Source organism: Dasypus novemcinctus, chromosome 1 (genome assembly GCF_030445035.2).
Source record: "Dasypus novemcinctus isolate mDasNov1 chromosome 1, mDasNov1.1.hap2, whole genome shotgun sequence".
Lineage (NCBI taxonomy): Eukaryota > Metazoa > Chordata > Mammalia > Cingulata > Dasypodidae > Dasypus > Dasypus novemcinctus.
Window position 1 is genome coordinate 142156363 of NC_080673.1, and position 18575 is coordinate 142174937.

Genomic DNA, 18575 nt, shown 5'->3' on the forward strand with positions numbered 1-18575 from the left:
ACTTTGTAGCTATGCTGCAAAATATCTTCCCTTGCATTTATTATTTCTTCTTAAGATTTTTAGAGATTGCCCCTTTTATAATTCTTTTATTAGTGCATAGATTAATATGTTAATTTAAAAATGGATCGTAAAATTTCAATGCTGAGCCAAAAGCAAAAATAGTGCAAACTACATTCCCTTTAAGTGAGAATAAATAAATCTTAAAAGCATAGTTTAAAAAATAAATTTAAAAATTCTTTTATGACTAGACACTTAAAACACATTTCTAAACTAAGGATTGAGTCTGAAATAAAAACAAAACAAAAACCTTACATAATTACGTAAGACTATTGCAAAGTAAGATAAGAGCAAACAGCACATATTAAAGTTGTTTTCACACAAACTCTCTAAGGAAAATGAAACAAAACATAGTAACTGAACAAATCAGAAATTCTTTGTTTTAAAATATTTTATTCCAATTATAATCTGCGTTAAAAGTAAGTGCTTACAATGGCAGAAAGAAAAAAAATAACATCAAGACCAGGCATTTTACCAAAGGGCTGCAAGTTACCAGAAATAGGTTGACTTTTATAAAGGGGATTTATTTGGGATAAAAGCTTACAGTTACAAGACCATGAAAATTCCAAAATGAGACACCATAGGAGGTGCTTTCTTATCACAGTCAGCTACTGTTGTTTCTATTGTCTGGACATGTGGCAAAGCAAGAAGGTCACCCATCTCTGCTGAGGTCTGAGCACTGCCATCTGGGCTCACTTTCTCCTCTTCAGCTGCTCCACGGGCCCAGCCTCGCCGGGCTTATGCAATCCTCTTTCAAGACAGAATCCATAACGGTGGCTTCCTTTCCTTGTGTCTATTTGTCTCTCTTTTTGTCTCTGGGTTTATACCAAACCCAGCAAGGGGGCAGAGACACACCCTAATGAGATAGTTCAATCAAAATCTCTAAAGAGATCTTTGATTATCATGTAATCTAACCAAAGGACCCTTAACTGGATTTAATACAACCAAAGGGTATCACACACACAGGAATAGAGAAGTTTAAAAACATATAAACTTACTCCTTTTGGTAAAAAATACTCTCAAATTGCCACACTGGCTTTTTCATTGCTACTCATCAAAATTTTCTATAAAACCTGCATGCTAACATAGTTTTCCTTCATTTTGATGCCCCAAATTAGCAAAAACCAAAAAATTGTTTGACTTTATGTATTGAATTTTTTCATCTTCTTTTCTGTACTTTCACTTTATTTATGTTCTTTTGACTTATGTATTGAAGTCTTCGATTCTTTTTTTTCATTTTATCTACAGTTATTATTTTTCTGCTTTCTCTGTTGTCATAGTCTACTTTTCTGTTCCTTGCCTGTTTTATTTTTTTAACCTCCTTCTATAGTCTCTGCTATAATACTGTGTCAACCTTTTTTTCATAGTCCTCATCACAACTTGTTCTAAAAAATCTGTCACATAAAATTAATCCTATCTCTACATTAACACATATACTAGACATATATTTCCAATTTATATGCCATTAAAGAAACAATGTTTCCACACTTGTTGAAATGATATTTTAACATAAATAAATATATTTCAATAATTGAGAACTACCAAATATCAGGAATATTTCATTAACTCAAAATGAGTTGCATAAGTTCAAAACATTAATACGTAAGTAGTAAGCATCAACATTAATCAGAGAGGCTCGGGATTCAAAGAGAAAGCTCCCGAGTCCGGCTGGCTGCCAATAAACCATTTTTCCTTCTCAAAATCAAAAACAAAAACAAAAACAAAAACAAAAACAAAACATTAATCAAAGAAAAGGTGCCTACTTTTTTGCCTAATTGTCAAAAAAAAGTGAAAAAATAAAAATTTTAAAATATTTTCAAAAATAGAAAAATATAATAATGGCTAAAATTTTTTTCCCAGAAAAAAAATTTCAACTTATACTACATGTAACTTATTTTTTGGAAATAAATATTAAAAATATTTAAAAATTACATGCACTCACAAGGTTCCTATTTTCATCACACTGTTTATTCTTACTAAAAAAAATTAAAACAAGGTATATCATCACTGTAATGTTGGCTAAAATGCTCTGAACTCCTCTTTTCCCTGCATTAGTACCTGCTCATTGTTCAGATCAAAGCACAATCTTACACTCAGATGTGTCCTCCATGATCTCCCTCATTCCACCAAATTCTACTTTTAAGCTCTTATAATTACTGTATGACTCCTTCTTATTAGCACATACCAATGTCACCTTTACTACTATTATGAGAAATTTTTTTCCTTGTTATAATGTAAATTATATTATTGTAAGGTTTGTTCCTACTTTATCAAAAGCACACAATGTACTGTCATTTAAATTTCTAATATATTCTGCTGAGTGCCTGAAATAGCAGACAGGGTAGATAGGTACAAATAAAAGTATTATGGTGGAGCCATAATTTTTCCATATAATTCATTGTTCTTCTCCATTATGGAAAAATGTGTGTTATAATATTCTAAAGGAAAAGGGGTTATACCTATGATAAAAACATATAATAAATATATTTATTTGTATATGCAAAGAGAAAAATAAGATATTTAACTTGTTTTTCCTGTATGATGGAATTTTGAATGAATTTTATTTTTCCTTTAAACTCCTCTACCTTCTAAATTTTCGTCATTAATATATTATATTTCTTTGGTCAGAATGTGTACTTTATTTTAAAAACTGCCCACATATATACATTTTTATGTCTTTTATGCATACATACATGTATAATTTGACACATATGTTATTTAACTAAATTGTACTTCTTTTAACTTTCTAGTCAAAGGAAGTAGAAATTTAGTAAAAGATATGCAGAAAAATATTCATTGCAACCTCATATATCATAAAGTGAATGAAGATGGTTCTAATTGTATAGCAATTGGTTAGTATTTTATGGGTTAACTACATAAGCATTATAGTGCATATGCTATCATCGCTTTTTCAATGAATATATAATATTTGGAAAGTATATATATTTTTTGATGAAAAACACTAGATTAAAAATGAGCCTTGATATTAATTTTATTTGTAGATATGTTTATATAAATTAATACAATTATGTACAAATACAAAGTTAGCAAAACTACAGGAAAATGCAACTGTCAACAGATATGATGAGATTATCAGATAATTATAAATTTTTTATTTTTACATGTTCAGTATTCTCCACTATGAACAAAGAGACTTTAAGACATGGTTTAACATCCTGCTTTGTCCATTTCACTTTATGTAATCGTGACGTTATGCAACCTGTATATATATGCATATATTTATTTTAAATAACAATATAAGAGAAAAATTAATATTTGTCTCATATGTTTATTATTATGATAAAAATGTAAACACTTAAATAGTGTTTGTTACATAACATTGGTGCAGAAATACAAAATATCATTAGCATTTTTCTTTTTATTGTGAAACATAAAATAAGATATATTTATAAGCTGTCTATTATATGGTTATGGGAAGTGTGCTTTTTCAAATGACAAACAAGATATACTGAGCTGTTTTTAAATTATAATACAAATTAATAATATTTTCTGTTTTATTCTAAATATCATGTTACTTGAAGAAAACTACCTGTGGAAGGCAAATATATTTTTATTTCTTTATATTGCAGCAATAATGTCTTGAAAAATGTCAATTATATACCTAATTGTATCTTTGACCAGAGCATAGTAACATCCAATAAACATTTTCTGAACAGGATGTAAATATGGCAATCCAAAATAAGATGTTTGCATAACGTATTGTTTTCCTACTTTCTAGCATTTGGAAATAGACAAGTCATAGTTTCTGCAATCAATTTTCTGGTATGTATCACATAAATTTTTACTCTTCATACTTAAATTTTGATAATATTAAGCATACAAAACATTGTATTTGAGAATTTGCAAGCAGAAAATATGATCTATTTTATGGCATAAGATCAATAAATAAAGTGTCTTCCAAAAATTAAGTTATAACTCAAATCTTTTCATCAAGAAGTTCTGGGTATCTATAAAATACCATTATAATTATTTGGAATATAGTAAACACTTGGAAAAATATACTAATTCTTCCTATTATGTGCACCTTTACCAATTTACAATACTCTAAGAACAAAATTTATTCAAGTCTAACAGATGAACATCCAATAAGCACTGAAATAATTGTTAGATAATTTAACCCAGATGAATACAAAGTCTGGTTTTCTGAATGAAACAAGTTTCTTTTCAAATTATTCTCTGTCCAGTTTTTCAGCCAGTTTCATTTAAATAAGCAAATATATCAATTTGCATAATGTGTTTTTTCTCAGACATTATTTTATTAAACATATGTTCATATGGTTCTCATATACTATATATTTACATGCTTTTATCCTTTGTTCATCTTCTTCCCTCATTGATAATACCCATGATTCATGTACAAGTCCATCTCCCTTGTGACATGTTTACTGAACCACTTACAGACCAGGACTTCATGTAAGGCATGCGTCATCTCTTCTACTTTGTAGAAATTTTCATGATCCTCTTTGTACACATTTTTTAGTTAACCATTTTCATATCCCCCTCTCCAGTGTTGGCTGTGAATTGCTGTCATTTTTCAGTACCTAGCTTTGCACTTAATAGGAGTTCACTAATTGCTTGAATACATTAATGAATCTGGATAAAACAAATCACTGTACTTAGAATTTTCCATGTATATATTGTTTAAGCAGAATACAATTGCTGCTCATGTTGTGATTATTTTATTCCAAATGCACATTGTATCAACTTTAATGTTCTTTCAATATTAACTCCTCAGTAAATTTGAGCAAATGGGTGAATAAAATTAATGGATAAATGAATTAGTGAATATTCACATATTTTATTCCTATTTTAGTATGTCTTTACATTAGCTTTGATTCTTTGACTTTTCGTCCCCTTGGTTGGTCATCCACTAATTTTTGCAAAAATTTTACTATCTTTTTTTTTTTCTGTGAAATTATCAAACCAGCTTTTTTTCTTTCAAATGTTCTTGATGTGGTTCTGTGAATTCATTGTTCTAGTATTAAAGAAAATTTTAGAAAGTGATATCACATATAGTTAGGTTATAGTGATTTGTTTAAAAGTTAATAGAAGCATAACTAAAAATATGGAAATTTCTAATGCTTTGCAATATGTTTTTCTCCCATAGACTAGAAAAAACTTTGCCTCCTTAAAAAGCACTGGTGCTTTCTCCTCACATATAACTTTATTAATAAATGTTATTTTATAAATACTGACACAACTTAATAATAGGAAGATATTAGGAAAATAATAAAATTTTATTACAGTTGCTTCTTGTAAGGCCCTTCCAAATTATACAAATATTGATAAATAGTGGCATAGGGAATAATAATTAGTCTTACTGATCGATTATTGTAGGTCATATACAAGAGTTCATGTAATGTTGATAAAAGCCCTATGAAACAGGAAATAATATTTATATTTACGTGAAAAACTAACATTCTGAATATCTAATTTACTTGCTCGACCTATCACAATTAATAAGTGAAAGATGTGAAATTTGAACACAGTTCCTTCCAATCAAAAGTCCTCATTCTTAGCCACATTTATATGCACATACTTTCCACTATAAAGTTACTATCAAAAAATTGTGTTTTATCACCCTCTTAATGGATTGAGAAACTAGAAGCATCTTCTAAGATTATTCCTTGAATATTTTTTTCATATTTAGTGTATTTCATAATGTTATCTCCAAGGAGAGTAGCATCATTGAAGTTGATTCCAAATTGTGTGTGTGTATATGTATGTATGTATTTTTATATACACACATATATATACATATATATATTTGTATACTGGTTCTAGGAATTGAAAGGGGATTTTATTTTCTCTTCAGATCCAATTATTTCCTAAAATTTATTTTAAAAATGTGAAATATTTGCTGTTTTTCAGTGTAAGAATGACCTAGAAATTAGGGTGCTTACTAATATAATATGTGAAGATTCACATATAAAAATTATTGAAAATGTTTTAAAATCATATATATTTTAAGAAACTAATAGTATTAAAGACATTAAGTTTTAGAAGGTACTCAATTTATGACATATATTATAGTGAAATGTTAGTGACTCTAAAAAATAAATACTTTGAGCAACATGACCTATTATCTATAACAACAATGTAGTATTTATATGTTTGATGCATACTATGTGGTAAGTCACATGAGGGATCATGGTAGATAAAGGAAAGGTACTTGTCTTCAAAAAATATGTGCTGTATAATTGGGAATATTAGTAGCCTCAGAAGACACCCTTGAGAATTTCTTGAAATTCTTAGCAGGTCATACTGGCCTACAAACAGAGGCAACTATTGGAGTGTACTTGATCATGAGGTCAGATGACAAAGAAGCAGCAAGTGACTTTGTGGGACAAAGATTTTCTAAGCTGAACTGAAACCAAGTGGGAAACAACTCAAACCTCAAACTAGAAGTTTCTTTACTTTGTTAATTAATTGAATCTGTCTTCATCAGTCTGAGTTATCTCTGAATGCCATGAAAATTGACCAGTTTTCACCAATGCAAAACAGATAATCAACATTACTTGACTAACAAGGCCATTTGATCCTACTTATCAAAAGCTGTAAGGAAAATCTTCACAATTTCTTACTCAATGCAACTCATTATTTTGATTCAATATAGGCTTATAAAAATCTTATTTCATTATTATAATAAATAACTCCTATTTGACTAAAAATATATCTCTTGAGTCCTTGAAATTATGTAGATTTCAAGAATACTGTTTTTAAGAGGAAGAGATATATTACTCTGAAAAGGTTTAAAATGTTTTGCAGATTTGTGAAGCTGGGAATCATTTCATCAATGTAGTATTGTCTCATCCCAATCACACAGGTAAATTCCTCTTTTCTACTTATCTTCTCTACAGTGAATTGTATTAGTTATTATTCTAGAGAACTTTAAATAAACAGTTTTAAAAGGGAAAAATAATACTTGGATATATTTAAGATATTAAGCTCAAATTCTTGCCCTTTTATTTCTAATATTCCAAATATTTGAAATTAATCCTGTTCACTAATAATAGTTTAATGAAAATGAATTGCTTGTACACTCACAAGCATACGCACATTCAAACAATATCACCTAAATATGTGAAAAATGAAAAGATGATTAAGAAATAAATTAGTATATTATCCATTAATGGATGTCTAAATTACTTAGCTTAACTCCTAATCTTGATCTAATTTGAAAAATAATTCTACTATGCTTCAAAGTGATTACCTCTTTTCTAATAAAAGTAATTTTTGACAAGTTCAATGGGACCCCGATATCATTCTTTACCTGGAAAGTCCTTTGAATTCGGTAGGTAAAAATATTTTAACACATTTAGAGAGTCTACAATATTTAAAGTTGATTTTTCGGTAAATCAGTCCTCTCACTAAGATTCAATTTTTTATAAAGATTCCTAACTGTTTATTTTATGAAATGGATCATTTAATTGTAAAAGTCAAATAGTAATGGTCAATATTTTGGCTTCAATTTTATATCAAGTCAACTGAAAACATAGTTACATATTTGTCTCTCTTATGTTTTAACATCTCCCAGAGTTTCTACTTATTTATTTGGTCTTAAACATTTCATACGGGCTGTTGAAGTATATGAAACACTTTGCCAAATATATCATTTACAATTAATACATTTATAGAATTACAATGCTTACTGCTGTGATAATTACTCAAATTTTTAACTATTGATCACCACAAATTATATATATAACTGTAGAAAACAACTCTAATGAGAGATGAAAAATATCTGTGCTTTTATTTGGTGGAAAAATGTACAGGTAATACAATTTTTTCAGTGGTTTGTTATTTGCATTTACATTGAAGTAAATGGTTACATTTCATTAAGAGATTGGATGACAATTTTATCTCATCTAACTTCATAGATCTACTGAATTCTATCTTTAGAAGTATGTGAAGTTCAAATGAAAAAAAAAAAGAAAACACCTGATAGTGTAATATTTTTTTAATGTAGTAGTAAAGCACAGTAACATACTGTGAATTTGTTAACATAGCCAAAGTTATAAATATCTCAAAGTTTAGTTTTGACTCTGATGTTCTAGAAATTTAACTTTGGTTAGGCTTCTTTGCTATCTAGAATATGGTAGACTCACAATTGAAAGTGAAAATTTTAAGTCATAAAGTGATTTTGAAGTTGTCCATGTGAGAAAACACTTTTTAAAAAGTGATTTATGCACTCTTACCTTGCTTTATATATTGCTCTTGAGAAATCAGGTGCCAAATTTATTTTCTTTCCTTTGTTAAATGACTTGGTCTTTTTGCCTGGAAGCCCAGATGACTTTTTCTTTATCATTAAAATCTATTAATATTTTAAGGATGTGTTTTATAGTTGATAAACCTGGTAAGTTTTTACAGTGATGATATAATCTTTCAGTGACTTCAAAGTTTTAGAAAGCTTTCTTCAGTTATATGTTTATTTTTGCTTTTTGGTTTTTGTTTTTTGTTTTAGGAGGTACCAGGGATTGAACCCAGGACCTCACCCATGGGAAGCAGGTGCTCAACCACTTGAGCTACATCCACTCCCCTTGATATATAGTTTTAAAATCAGTTTTAAAACAGGATGAGAGTGGGGTTCAATTATCCATGTTAAATCTTCTGTCCTGTGTTTTATATCTATCACTTTCTCTCTTTTTTATTTTAATTTTTTTATTATTTTGATTCATCTATCGTATATTCTCTATTTTATTGCACATACTTCCCTTAGGTAATTTAAAATATTTCCACATTTCTAAGATTTTCTTTCTTGATTTAAATCAACTATCATGTTATATCCTGTCTGTCCATATCTATTTTAAGTTTGGTAATTCCTTAATAGCTATGTTCTTTGAATAACAAGTGTTTATACACATGTTATATATGTGTGCATGTATGAGTTTGTGTTCTCTTAATATTTTTCTGTTTTTGTTTTGTGTGTAGGGTGGATTTACTTCTATACACAGAAAATAAAAGATACTCACTTTCTAGTTCATTCACATAGAAGCTTTTGTATGAATGTCAATCAACTAATGTTCATTTTTCACATGTGTGGGTTTTTCTGGAAGAGATATAATGGATATTTTGCAGAAGGGGGTGAGTCGAGAGTAGTATTTCCAAAAAAGTCATTCTGATTTTTGATTCTCTAACATTCTTTTGCTTCTGATCCATGGTTCTCTTTATTTTTTTAATTTATTTTTTATTTATTTATTCATTTATTTTAAAGAATCTTTAAATTACATAAATGTTATATAAAAAAATATAGGCAAATCCCATATGCCCCAGTCCCTCCCCTGCCCACACTTTCCCACATTAACAACATCCTTCATTAGTGTGATACATTTATACATTTGTTACAATTGATGAACACATATTGAAGCATTGCCACTAAGCATGGGTTATAATTTACATTATAGTTTACATTCTGTCCCACACAATTTTGTAAGTTATGGCAAAATGTACAATGGCCTGTATCCATCATTACAACATCACACAGAACAATTCCAATATCCCAAAAATGTCCCCATATTACACCTATTTTTCCTTCTCCCCTCAGAACTTCTGGAGGCCACCACCTCCACATCAATGATAAAAGTTCTTCCATTGCCTGATAACTTACAGCTGACCATGGGAAGAGGGCTGAAAGTGATATAGAAAGCCCAGAAAGAAACAAGCCCTATGCCAGGAGAGAGAGGAAGCTCTGAAAGATAAGCCCTATGCCAGCAGGTACTTGAGAAAAAGGAAGCCTAGAGGGAAGAAATAAGCATTCATTTTGCTTCAAAATGTGGCAGCTGAATTTGGTGAGAAAGTAACATTGAGTTGGCCTCTTTAGGGCCTTGTAACTGCAAGCTTTTACTCCACATAAATATCCTTTATAAAAGCCAACAGATTTCTGGCACTTGCATCGGCACACCTTTGGCAGACTGACACATAGCAGTATCAGACCTGAACCAAGCTCAGGAATTTTCCTCCTTTATCAGCTGGCATTCAAGGATACCTAAGGCAGCCATATGTGTGATTTGAAAAAAGCACATTAGCAGACAACATGATTGTCTGGATACCTGCTAAAGCAGTTTGATTGTAACATCTGGTCATATTTGTGTTTAAGTCAGAATATACTGCTTACATTTTACAATAGATTATTACTGGATTACCCAATTTTATGACTTGTAAGTCTACCATAGCTCGGTTCATGATGAACAATTAAGACCATATCATCATTTAGTGTCCCTAGAATAGGTTCTTCATCTTTAACAGGGTTTAGTAACATTCTAAGACTATTTTCCTAAAGGTGTGTAATTATCCACTACAAATGACATGGCTTTACTCTATAATGCCAGGATTCAGCATTGTGATTATCCCATTGGGGCTTGTCATAAACACCACACATCATCTTTTCCAACCACTGATAGATTTCATATATAAAATCTACCTTCATATAAGACCTAAGTGCCAGGAGACCCTTGCTACAACATAGGCCTGCTGCATGCTCACATTATGGTTTGGGTCCTACTGAAATCCTGTAGTTTTTGTGCTACCTGGAATACGTTTGAAACAATTTTCCCTTATGTGAAATATGTTGCCTCCATAACTGAAACAGGCCTACAAGACATTTTGCTGCCTTCCTAATGGTTGGAGGTACAAAATATAATTAATATCTTCTGTTTTGGAGGTGATCCTAGATGGCCTAGGTTATATATCCTCTAAACATTTTATAGTTTGTGGTCTCCTAAATCTTTATACTGTTCATTTCCCCCTCTCTAGACCTAAAATGTCTTAATAAGGCTTCCTGTATGCTAGCTACTTCTTGCTCATCCAGTCTGAATAATATAATGTTACTAATATAGTGAAAGAATGTGATTCTCAGTGTGATGTATAACCAGTCCAGGTTACTTTGGAATATTTTGTGACTGAGGTTAAGAGCATTAATTTAGTCCTAGACCAGTATATCTATGTGCACTTTTGTCAATTTTAAGGAAATTATTCTAATCCTTCATTTTTTTTTTCTTGATAGAGATGGAAATTATATCTGCCAACCCATTCTCTACATCCAAGTACCCAAAGCTTTGCTTTAGCAAATATACCATATCTGGAAATCTATTACAGTGATGAATATTGCTTGACAATGTTTGTTGTAATTCACTGTCATCCTCCAAAATACACCTTGCTTTTGCAAGGGCTAGAATAGTGAATTAAATGTTGATATACTGGAGAACATGATCTATGCATACTTTAGGTTTCATTTGTAGCACTGATCTTTCAGTGGGATGGAGCATTGCTTTTTTTAAATAGGGAGGAGTGTGGTGCAATTTCAAAGGCTTTCCCCATTGCAATAGTTAAAGGCCAAGGTATCAAAATGAGGGGGAAAAGTTTGTATAAACTATAATGTATGCTTCAGTTATTCATTCATTGACTGGGAAATGACCATCTTGGACCAAGTAACCACTGTGAACCAGACTGATCCAGATCTCCACATATTACCTGGTCACTGCATGCTTTCACTCAAATTTTGTGGGTGTGACAATGCTTTGCATGCTCAACAATCATGGTAATTCAGAATCTATATCTAATGGTTCTTGAAATGTAGAGATATTCCTCTTTCTCTAATGTTCAGTTAGCCCTCTTTTTTTATCCTTTTAATACCTTCTCTCCACATCGGGCATGATAAATTTGACATTTCTTTACTGATTTTAGGTCATTGCTTTGTTTATACTTGAAGTGCTTGCAAGTAGTATGTTTTACCAATTTACCAGGGTGTTAAATACATTATCACAGGAAAGTGCTCCAATGATATATACCAACTGTTATCCAGTTTTATTCTTTATCCCTTGTATTAAGCACCACTGAATCTAATCAGCTGTATATTCTCCTGTAATTTGTAGAAGCATGCTGGTTAGCACTTTGGGGTATAGATACTTTCTCCACTTACTATGACCAGCAGAGCTTCTGGGAAGTTATACTGTGATGTATTCTTAGTTCTCAATTTAGCATCTGGAGTAGGAGATGGGGATGATCCTAGAAGGATTTGCATTGCCTCTGCATTGTCTCTATGCAAGGGCATATGCTACCTTTAATAGGGTGGGGTGAGCCACTTCTTCAAATACAGGGAGTTCATGAAAATCTGGGAATTCCAAAATTTTGTGGACAAGAACCTTGGCCTAGAAGACCTGCTTTAGATGGGATTTGAACATTCCTTTGAGTTTGACTACTCTAAATTAAGTCCTGGGCCTAATCTTTAGCTTTCTCTTCCTACTCTTTGCAGGAGATTAGAGCCTCTAGATGTGCCAAAGAAATCACTAGATTTCACAGTTGGCTTTTGATGCCAAATATCAATCTTTGCTTATAGCTATCTTCATCATGAATATTGATTTAAGCAACCACCTGATTCCACTCTATATTGGATCAGGGAACACATCCCCTTCTATCAGCATAAAAATACCAGTCCAACACTGATAAAAGGTTTTACCCTTGCCCTCCTACTTTATACTAGTGGTTATCTGTTCTATGCTTACCAGTGGCAATGGATGCTCATTTCAGGTTCCTTGGGAGGTCACCCATCTCCATAATCCCTTTCCAGAACCTGCTTTCTTGGGCCACTCTTAGCAACAATGACTGTAGGATGGGTTTTCTAAGATGCAGAAGGGTGGGGATTAGCTTTTAGATGTTTTTTTTTCAGGAGTGATTTTATGCATGGAAAGAGAGAAATCATTTATGGGTGAGAAATTGAGGAGCACTGCGTTCTCAACAGGAGTCTCAAATGGTATTATAAAGTTTGGATGGCTGATCAACCTTGTTCTGAATTGAATCAGCAATTTTCCATGTTGATCAAAGTACAGAATAAGGCTGAACACGGAAGGGGGTGTAACTTTGGTGAGATTGTACCTTTTACTCAGGCAGTTCTGAGGGATGTGTGAGGGGTTGACAGCAGGAGGGTTTCTGCCAGAAGCACTCCCTGAAGCTAGTGAATAAGCCCTTTGTGCCTGAAGGAAGATCTGGATGGTACAACATTTTAATGTAAAAAAGTCTTCAGACTTTTTATTATAGAAACCATAAGTTATGAAAACATATTATGGGAAATATAATTAGTAAAGTAGTAACATCTTAAAATTGCTTATGATTACAGTTAAGAGCAACTATGTACACTTGAAACAATATTATCGAAATGCATACATCTCTCTCTGTCTCAGAGAATTTTTGTTAGCATATAATCTACAAACTACCCCTGAAAAAAATATTGATTTGTGAACTCCTGGTCATCTACTTCGAGAGGTTGAAGACTCATTCATAGTGAAGCCTTAACCCAGAAGGCCATGCACACCTTTTCCAACTCTGAAATTCATTTACTATAACAGGGTTGTTTCCTCAAATATTTTTCTTTAGATGAATTTATGGACATATGCAAAGGTGTTTACATAAGTATTATCAAAAGAATCAGTAACATTTAGTAATGTGCATATTTATCCTTATCTTGAAATGAACAGTGCATAAATTCTGTAAAAGTATTTCACTTTGTTATTTTAACAATGGTTACAATTTTGAAAGCCACATGCTGACATTTCATTATGTTTCATTATAACTAAAAGAGATTAGTTGATTTGTTATGTGTTTAAATCTTGCTATGGAGAATAAAACATTTTTATAATTCACACTTATTTTTACAGATGTTACAGCTCAAAGCACAACTTAAAATCATTATAAATTGGTTATCTAAAATATTTCTTTAAAAAATTTGAAAAGAGAAAAATCTGAAAAATTAACTGACAGTATGATAAACATAATGAGAACTGTAAATAACCATCTTGACTGCTAAGCAGAAATAAGATATGTGCTATTTTTGAATATTAACTGCACATCTGATATTCAGTACAATCCTCTTAGGAGAGATTTTCACACATTTCTGACATAAATTACATTCTTAGGAAATTCCCTTTGAATTTTCACTAATTTTAATACAAAGGGAGGTTTGAGGTACATAAACCTCATCCAAAGATATCTTCTTTGAAAACAGTGGATACTGTGAAGAGGCATGCAAATATTAAACCACATTTTATACTTTATTGTATAAAACTGCTGTAAGTATGATATACAAAATAATGTTTACATATTATTTAATTAAAATAGTAAAGAGTTGATGATTATGGTGAATTCTGTAATTTTACAGCAACATAATTATAAACGTGATAAATGAAAGGTATCTTAGAGTAGAAAGATCATAGTGTTTGCAATTGGATCTCTTCTGTGTAATTTGTGAAATAAGTTGCTATAAATGTAGAATGGTATTTCATGTGGCATATAGTTGTTCTACAGAATTTAGTTGTGTGTAATAAGTTTATGATCAAATTTGCAATATGTGGCATTTTGACATTGTCCTCCCCTTTCTAAAAGGAAATAATGCCTGTTTCCCAAGTCCAACTTATAACCCATTCACATGGTTGTTTCTGCTAGTTTCATGTCCTAACTACACCTATGAGGTAGGTTATTTATGTTTTAAAATAATTAAAATTTATTTGATTGTATATGAAATATATGTGTTTATGAATATATATGGCATATAGGATAAAATATATGATATATAGATGGTATATATAATAAATACATATATTTTATCTATAGATATAGACATGGTTAAAGATATGGATTATGATATAGATTGCATTTCACATTATGAGCATAGGAGATCATAATGTTTCAACCACAATTGTCCCTTTAAGAAAAATTAGTATTTTTTGTCTGTTTAATTTATATTTAAAGAAGACTTTAAAATCCTTGTAGAAAATGTTTTGAGATAATTCAGGTATTTAATTTTCATCAGAATTTTAGAAGAATGCTCCCTCATTTTCTTATGAATATGATAATTTTTATGAGATTGCTTATGACTTTACCGTATTTAACAATGCTTTTTTCTTTTTGGATATTTACTTCTATAATAGTTTTCAACAAATCTTTCAGCTTTCTAATTGTCTGTTGAATGGCAGTGAACTTAATGCAAGATTATCCATTGATTTTTGTTGATTTATGCATTCATGTTTTGTTAATTTATATTTTATTCTGCAGATTGGAGCATGGATTAGTTTCACAGTAATGACACAAACACTGCCAGGTAAGTGTTAGGTTTATTGGCAATCAAAAATAAGTGATTCCTGAGAACAAGTCACTACAATATTAAAGTTTGGCTTGTTTGCAAAAGGATTTTATGTTTTCAGTTTTAGTTTGATTTTTTTTACTTTTTAGCAGTAATAAAATATGTTGAAACATTATTTGCTATGGGCCTCTGAATATACACTGCTTAATCCAAGCTAGGAAATGTATTCCATATATATTTATTAAGAATGAGGCTTTTGTTTATTTCTTTTTTCTTTCAATAATGGTAATAATGCACTTCACTTGATACTCTCCTGTGTGTGCACAGTATGTGAGTATGCAGTGACTTCAAGTGATCATGAATATCTGTGAAGGGAAGGGAGGAGAATGCGGGAGCCTGAATCTTTAATTATGGGCATTAAAATACAAATTGGAGAGTTGAGATGCATGAACTCCATAATTAGAAGGAATATATTTAATATCCATTTCATTAATCACTTGTTACACGATACAAAATTTTTGGTTGCAATGTTGGCTTATGTAATATATGTATACATATCTATTTTTTGTGTATGTATAGAGGGATATTATAGTCTTATTGAAAATGTGAAAGATATAAAGTCATTTCCTCATTTGGACATATTATATAGCCAAAGGATATACAAATATGAATTTATTTTTCATTTCACTATGTATTATCTATGTTTATTCATGCATACAATAAATATTGATTGAACATATTATGTTAGGCATATCAAAGAAAATTGATAAATTATTCAACATTTAAGAAACACTTTAAAAGCTATCTATTGTATTTTTTCCTAATACATATTACACCCATAACCAAAATAAGAAATGAAAGAATAATTATTTCTTTTTTATTCTAGTTGGAATTTTTACACTTCTGATGAGTATCCAGATGTCTTTGTGGGCACAAAAGAAACATAAGATTTATCTGAAGAAATTTGATTCTTATATGAATAGGAAATCAGCATTGATTCCATTCATATTGTAAAAAAAACCCTAAACTATTCCTATTTCAGATGCAGGAAGGTGGTATAGAAACTCACTACATAATATTGTCTATTATGTTAAAACAATTCACAAACAACACATTTATATTGAATAAACATTACCACATAAAATGGTAGAATTTAGTTAAGTTTAGAATAATAAACTTGAGCAAATAAAAAGTACAAATTATAAATAAGATTAATAAATAGCACTGGTCATTTTTGCAAGGGATCAGTGCTTGAATAAGATTTTCTTCATTAAATCTTACACAACACTATTTGCATAAAACGATTACATATCAGAATACTAATAACAATATTAGTTTAAAGTTGTGACATTTTAATCACTTAAACTGCACACAATGTTTTGATGTGTTTTTCTTTACTGTTTGATATTTTACCTAGACATGTCAAATACCTTAAGAAATTCGTTCAACTTCTTCTAAAACTTCTCCCACTTGTAATTAGCAAAGCATCTTGCTTAACTTATTCATGATACATCACTTGTTTGTTACCATTCTGAAATTATAACAATTAATGTTTCCAGACATTATTTTTTGAAACTTCTTGAAAAAAATATAGATCACTTATATATGGTTTTTTTGTGATGGAGAAGAGAGAATGGACTAGAGATTTAGAGTGTAAACATTTGTTTTAATTTTGTTTTCACATTTTAAGATACCTTTTATCTTCTTCCAAAGCCTGTGTTGGGGGGGTGGTTATGGATAAGTGACACACATACAGAGGACTGATATTATAAAAATCAAACTACACAATGGTTAAAATATTTAAAAGGAACCTTAATAAAAGAATTGTCATTTCTAAAATGAAATTCTTTGGGTTAATTAATTTCTAGATTCTTTCTCAGTCTCAGATTATATACACATATAACAAAATATTTCAGATTATATACATAGTAACATATTCTTAATAACATTACAGCTACATGCAATGTGTGAGTTTTTATTAATATATCTGGTCCATTGGACACAAAGTAAAAATGTACCCCTTTAAACATTCTATAATTATTCCCTAAAGTGTAATAATAAAAGGTATTAAGTGGAATGAAATAACAACAAAGAACTTTAATTCCTTTATACTCATTCAGGAAAGCAATATTAGTACAATAGAAGTATCAATGCATTAAAGCACATGCATCTAAATCATGTTGACTAGCTAGTGAAACAGAAATTGAAGGTTAGTCTCTCAGGATCAATAATGATACTCTTACTCTTTTCACCAAAGAACACTGAAGTTGAAACTAACCCAGGATGGAAATAATTCCTAACTTCCTTTTATTGTGAAACCAGGCTAAATTATATGCTACAAGGCAAACTGGATAAATGTTTAATTACTTGTCGCTTGACATACTTCTTTCTCATACTTATTCTTTGGTGAATTAAAATATACTTGCACACAAGTTTAGAATGCTATATGCACAATCAAATAATTTGCTTATTTGTTCTCAGATCTATTTCTATATCCATCTTTTGCACTGATATTTTGAACTTAAGTTTCCCAAAATTCTCTGAAATGATGTTCAAATAGGTTGAGAAAATGGAAATCGCAAAGAGAATGCTTGGAAGGTAAGAGGCAGAAAGAAGCCCAAGACTCTTGCATCTCCCTGAATCCCATTAGAAAAGCCATCCATTGATGGCCCTGGCGTCCAGTATACCTCTCTACTGTGGGTCTGGACATCCTTGGATATTCTAGGGTTCTGGTCTTCCAACTATATTTATTCCCATTTCCCATCCTTCCCTTTATATGAAAGAATTTCTTCACTGTTACTAATACCTCCCTTATCTCATTGTTCCTCTTTTGGCTTGTCATCTCTTCTGAAATGCCAGTAAATCTTGCCTGAGTCTTATCTAAAAATGTATTCATTATCCTTCTATATACAGAATAAAATTATTTGTTTTTAACCACATAAATCTGTCACCTATATAAACAAATACATATTATAAAAATCCCTTTGTAGAAAATGTTAAGAGTGATTTCTGTTTTCTTGCATGGCTTTGGACTGACACCCATACAGGGAGTTTCGTTCTTCTAGCAGGACTAGCGGGGATCCTAAATACCACAAGGAAGCCCAGGATACATAAGACAGATTTTTGCCACACTTCCTGCTTCTACTTGCTCCATCATATCTGTTTCATCTCAATTATTCCCCTACAATTGACAGATTCACATTAGTTAACGGGAACCTCAATTATGAAGTGTTTTTTATTCCCTTCTCATTATGATTTCTGAGGGAGGTCTTAGGCCATAGCCATTATAGAGATAGACTGGCAAATTTACCTCTTCTCATGATCAATAACAATACTACGGGTACAACCCTATAGCAGCCATGTGTCCATTTTCAGCCTTAAAAGTCTGACCTCCATTTGTTGATTTTAGGAGTGATTGCATATAAGT

General features: G+C 30.8%; 1 protein-coding gene across 1 annotated transcript in view; it reads left to right on the plus strand.

Moving 5' to 3' along the window:
• The window catches only part of TECRL (trans-2,3-enoyl-CoA reductase like), a 161905-nt gene extending 143823 nt beyond the window's left edge, over nucleotides 1–18082 (plus strand). Inside the window, exons 8-12 of the mRNA XM_004456725.2 lie at nucleotides 3797–3840; nucleotides 6847–6904; nucleotides 14452–14537; nucleotides 15121–15166; nucleotides 16035–18082. Coding sequence (XP_004456782.1) covers nucleotides 3797–3840; nucleotides 6847–6904; nucleotides 14452–14537; nucleotides 15121–15166; nucleotides 16035–16162 — 362 coding nt within the window. The 3' untranslated portion in view covers nucleotides 16163–18082. The remainder of the gene's footprint in view (nucleotides 1–3796; nucleotides 3841–6846; nucleotides 6905–14451; nucleotides 14538–15120; nucleotides 15167–16034) is intronic.
• The last annotated feature ends 493 nt before the right edge of the window (nucleotides 18083–18575 follow it).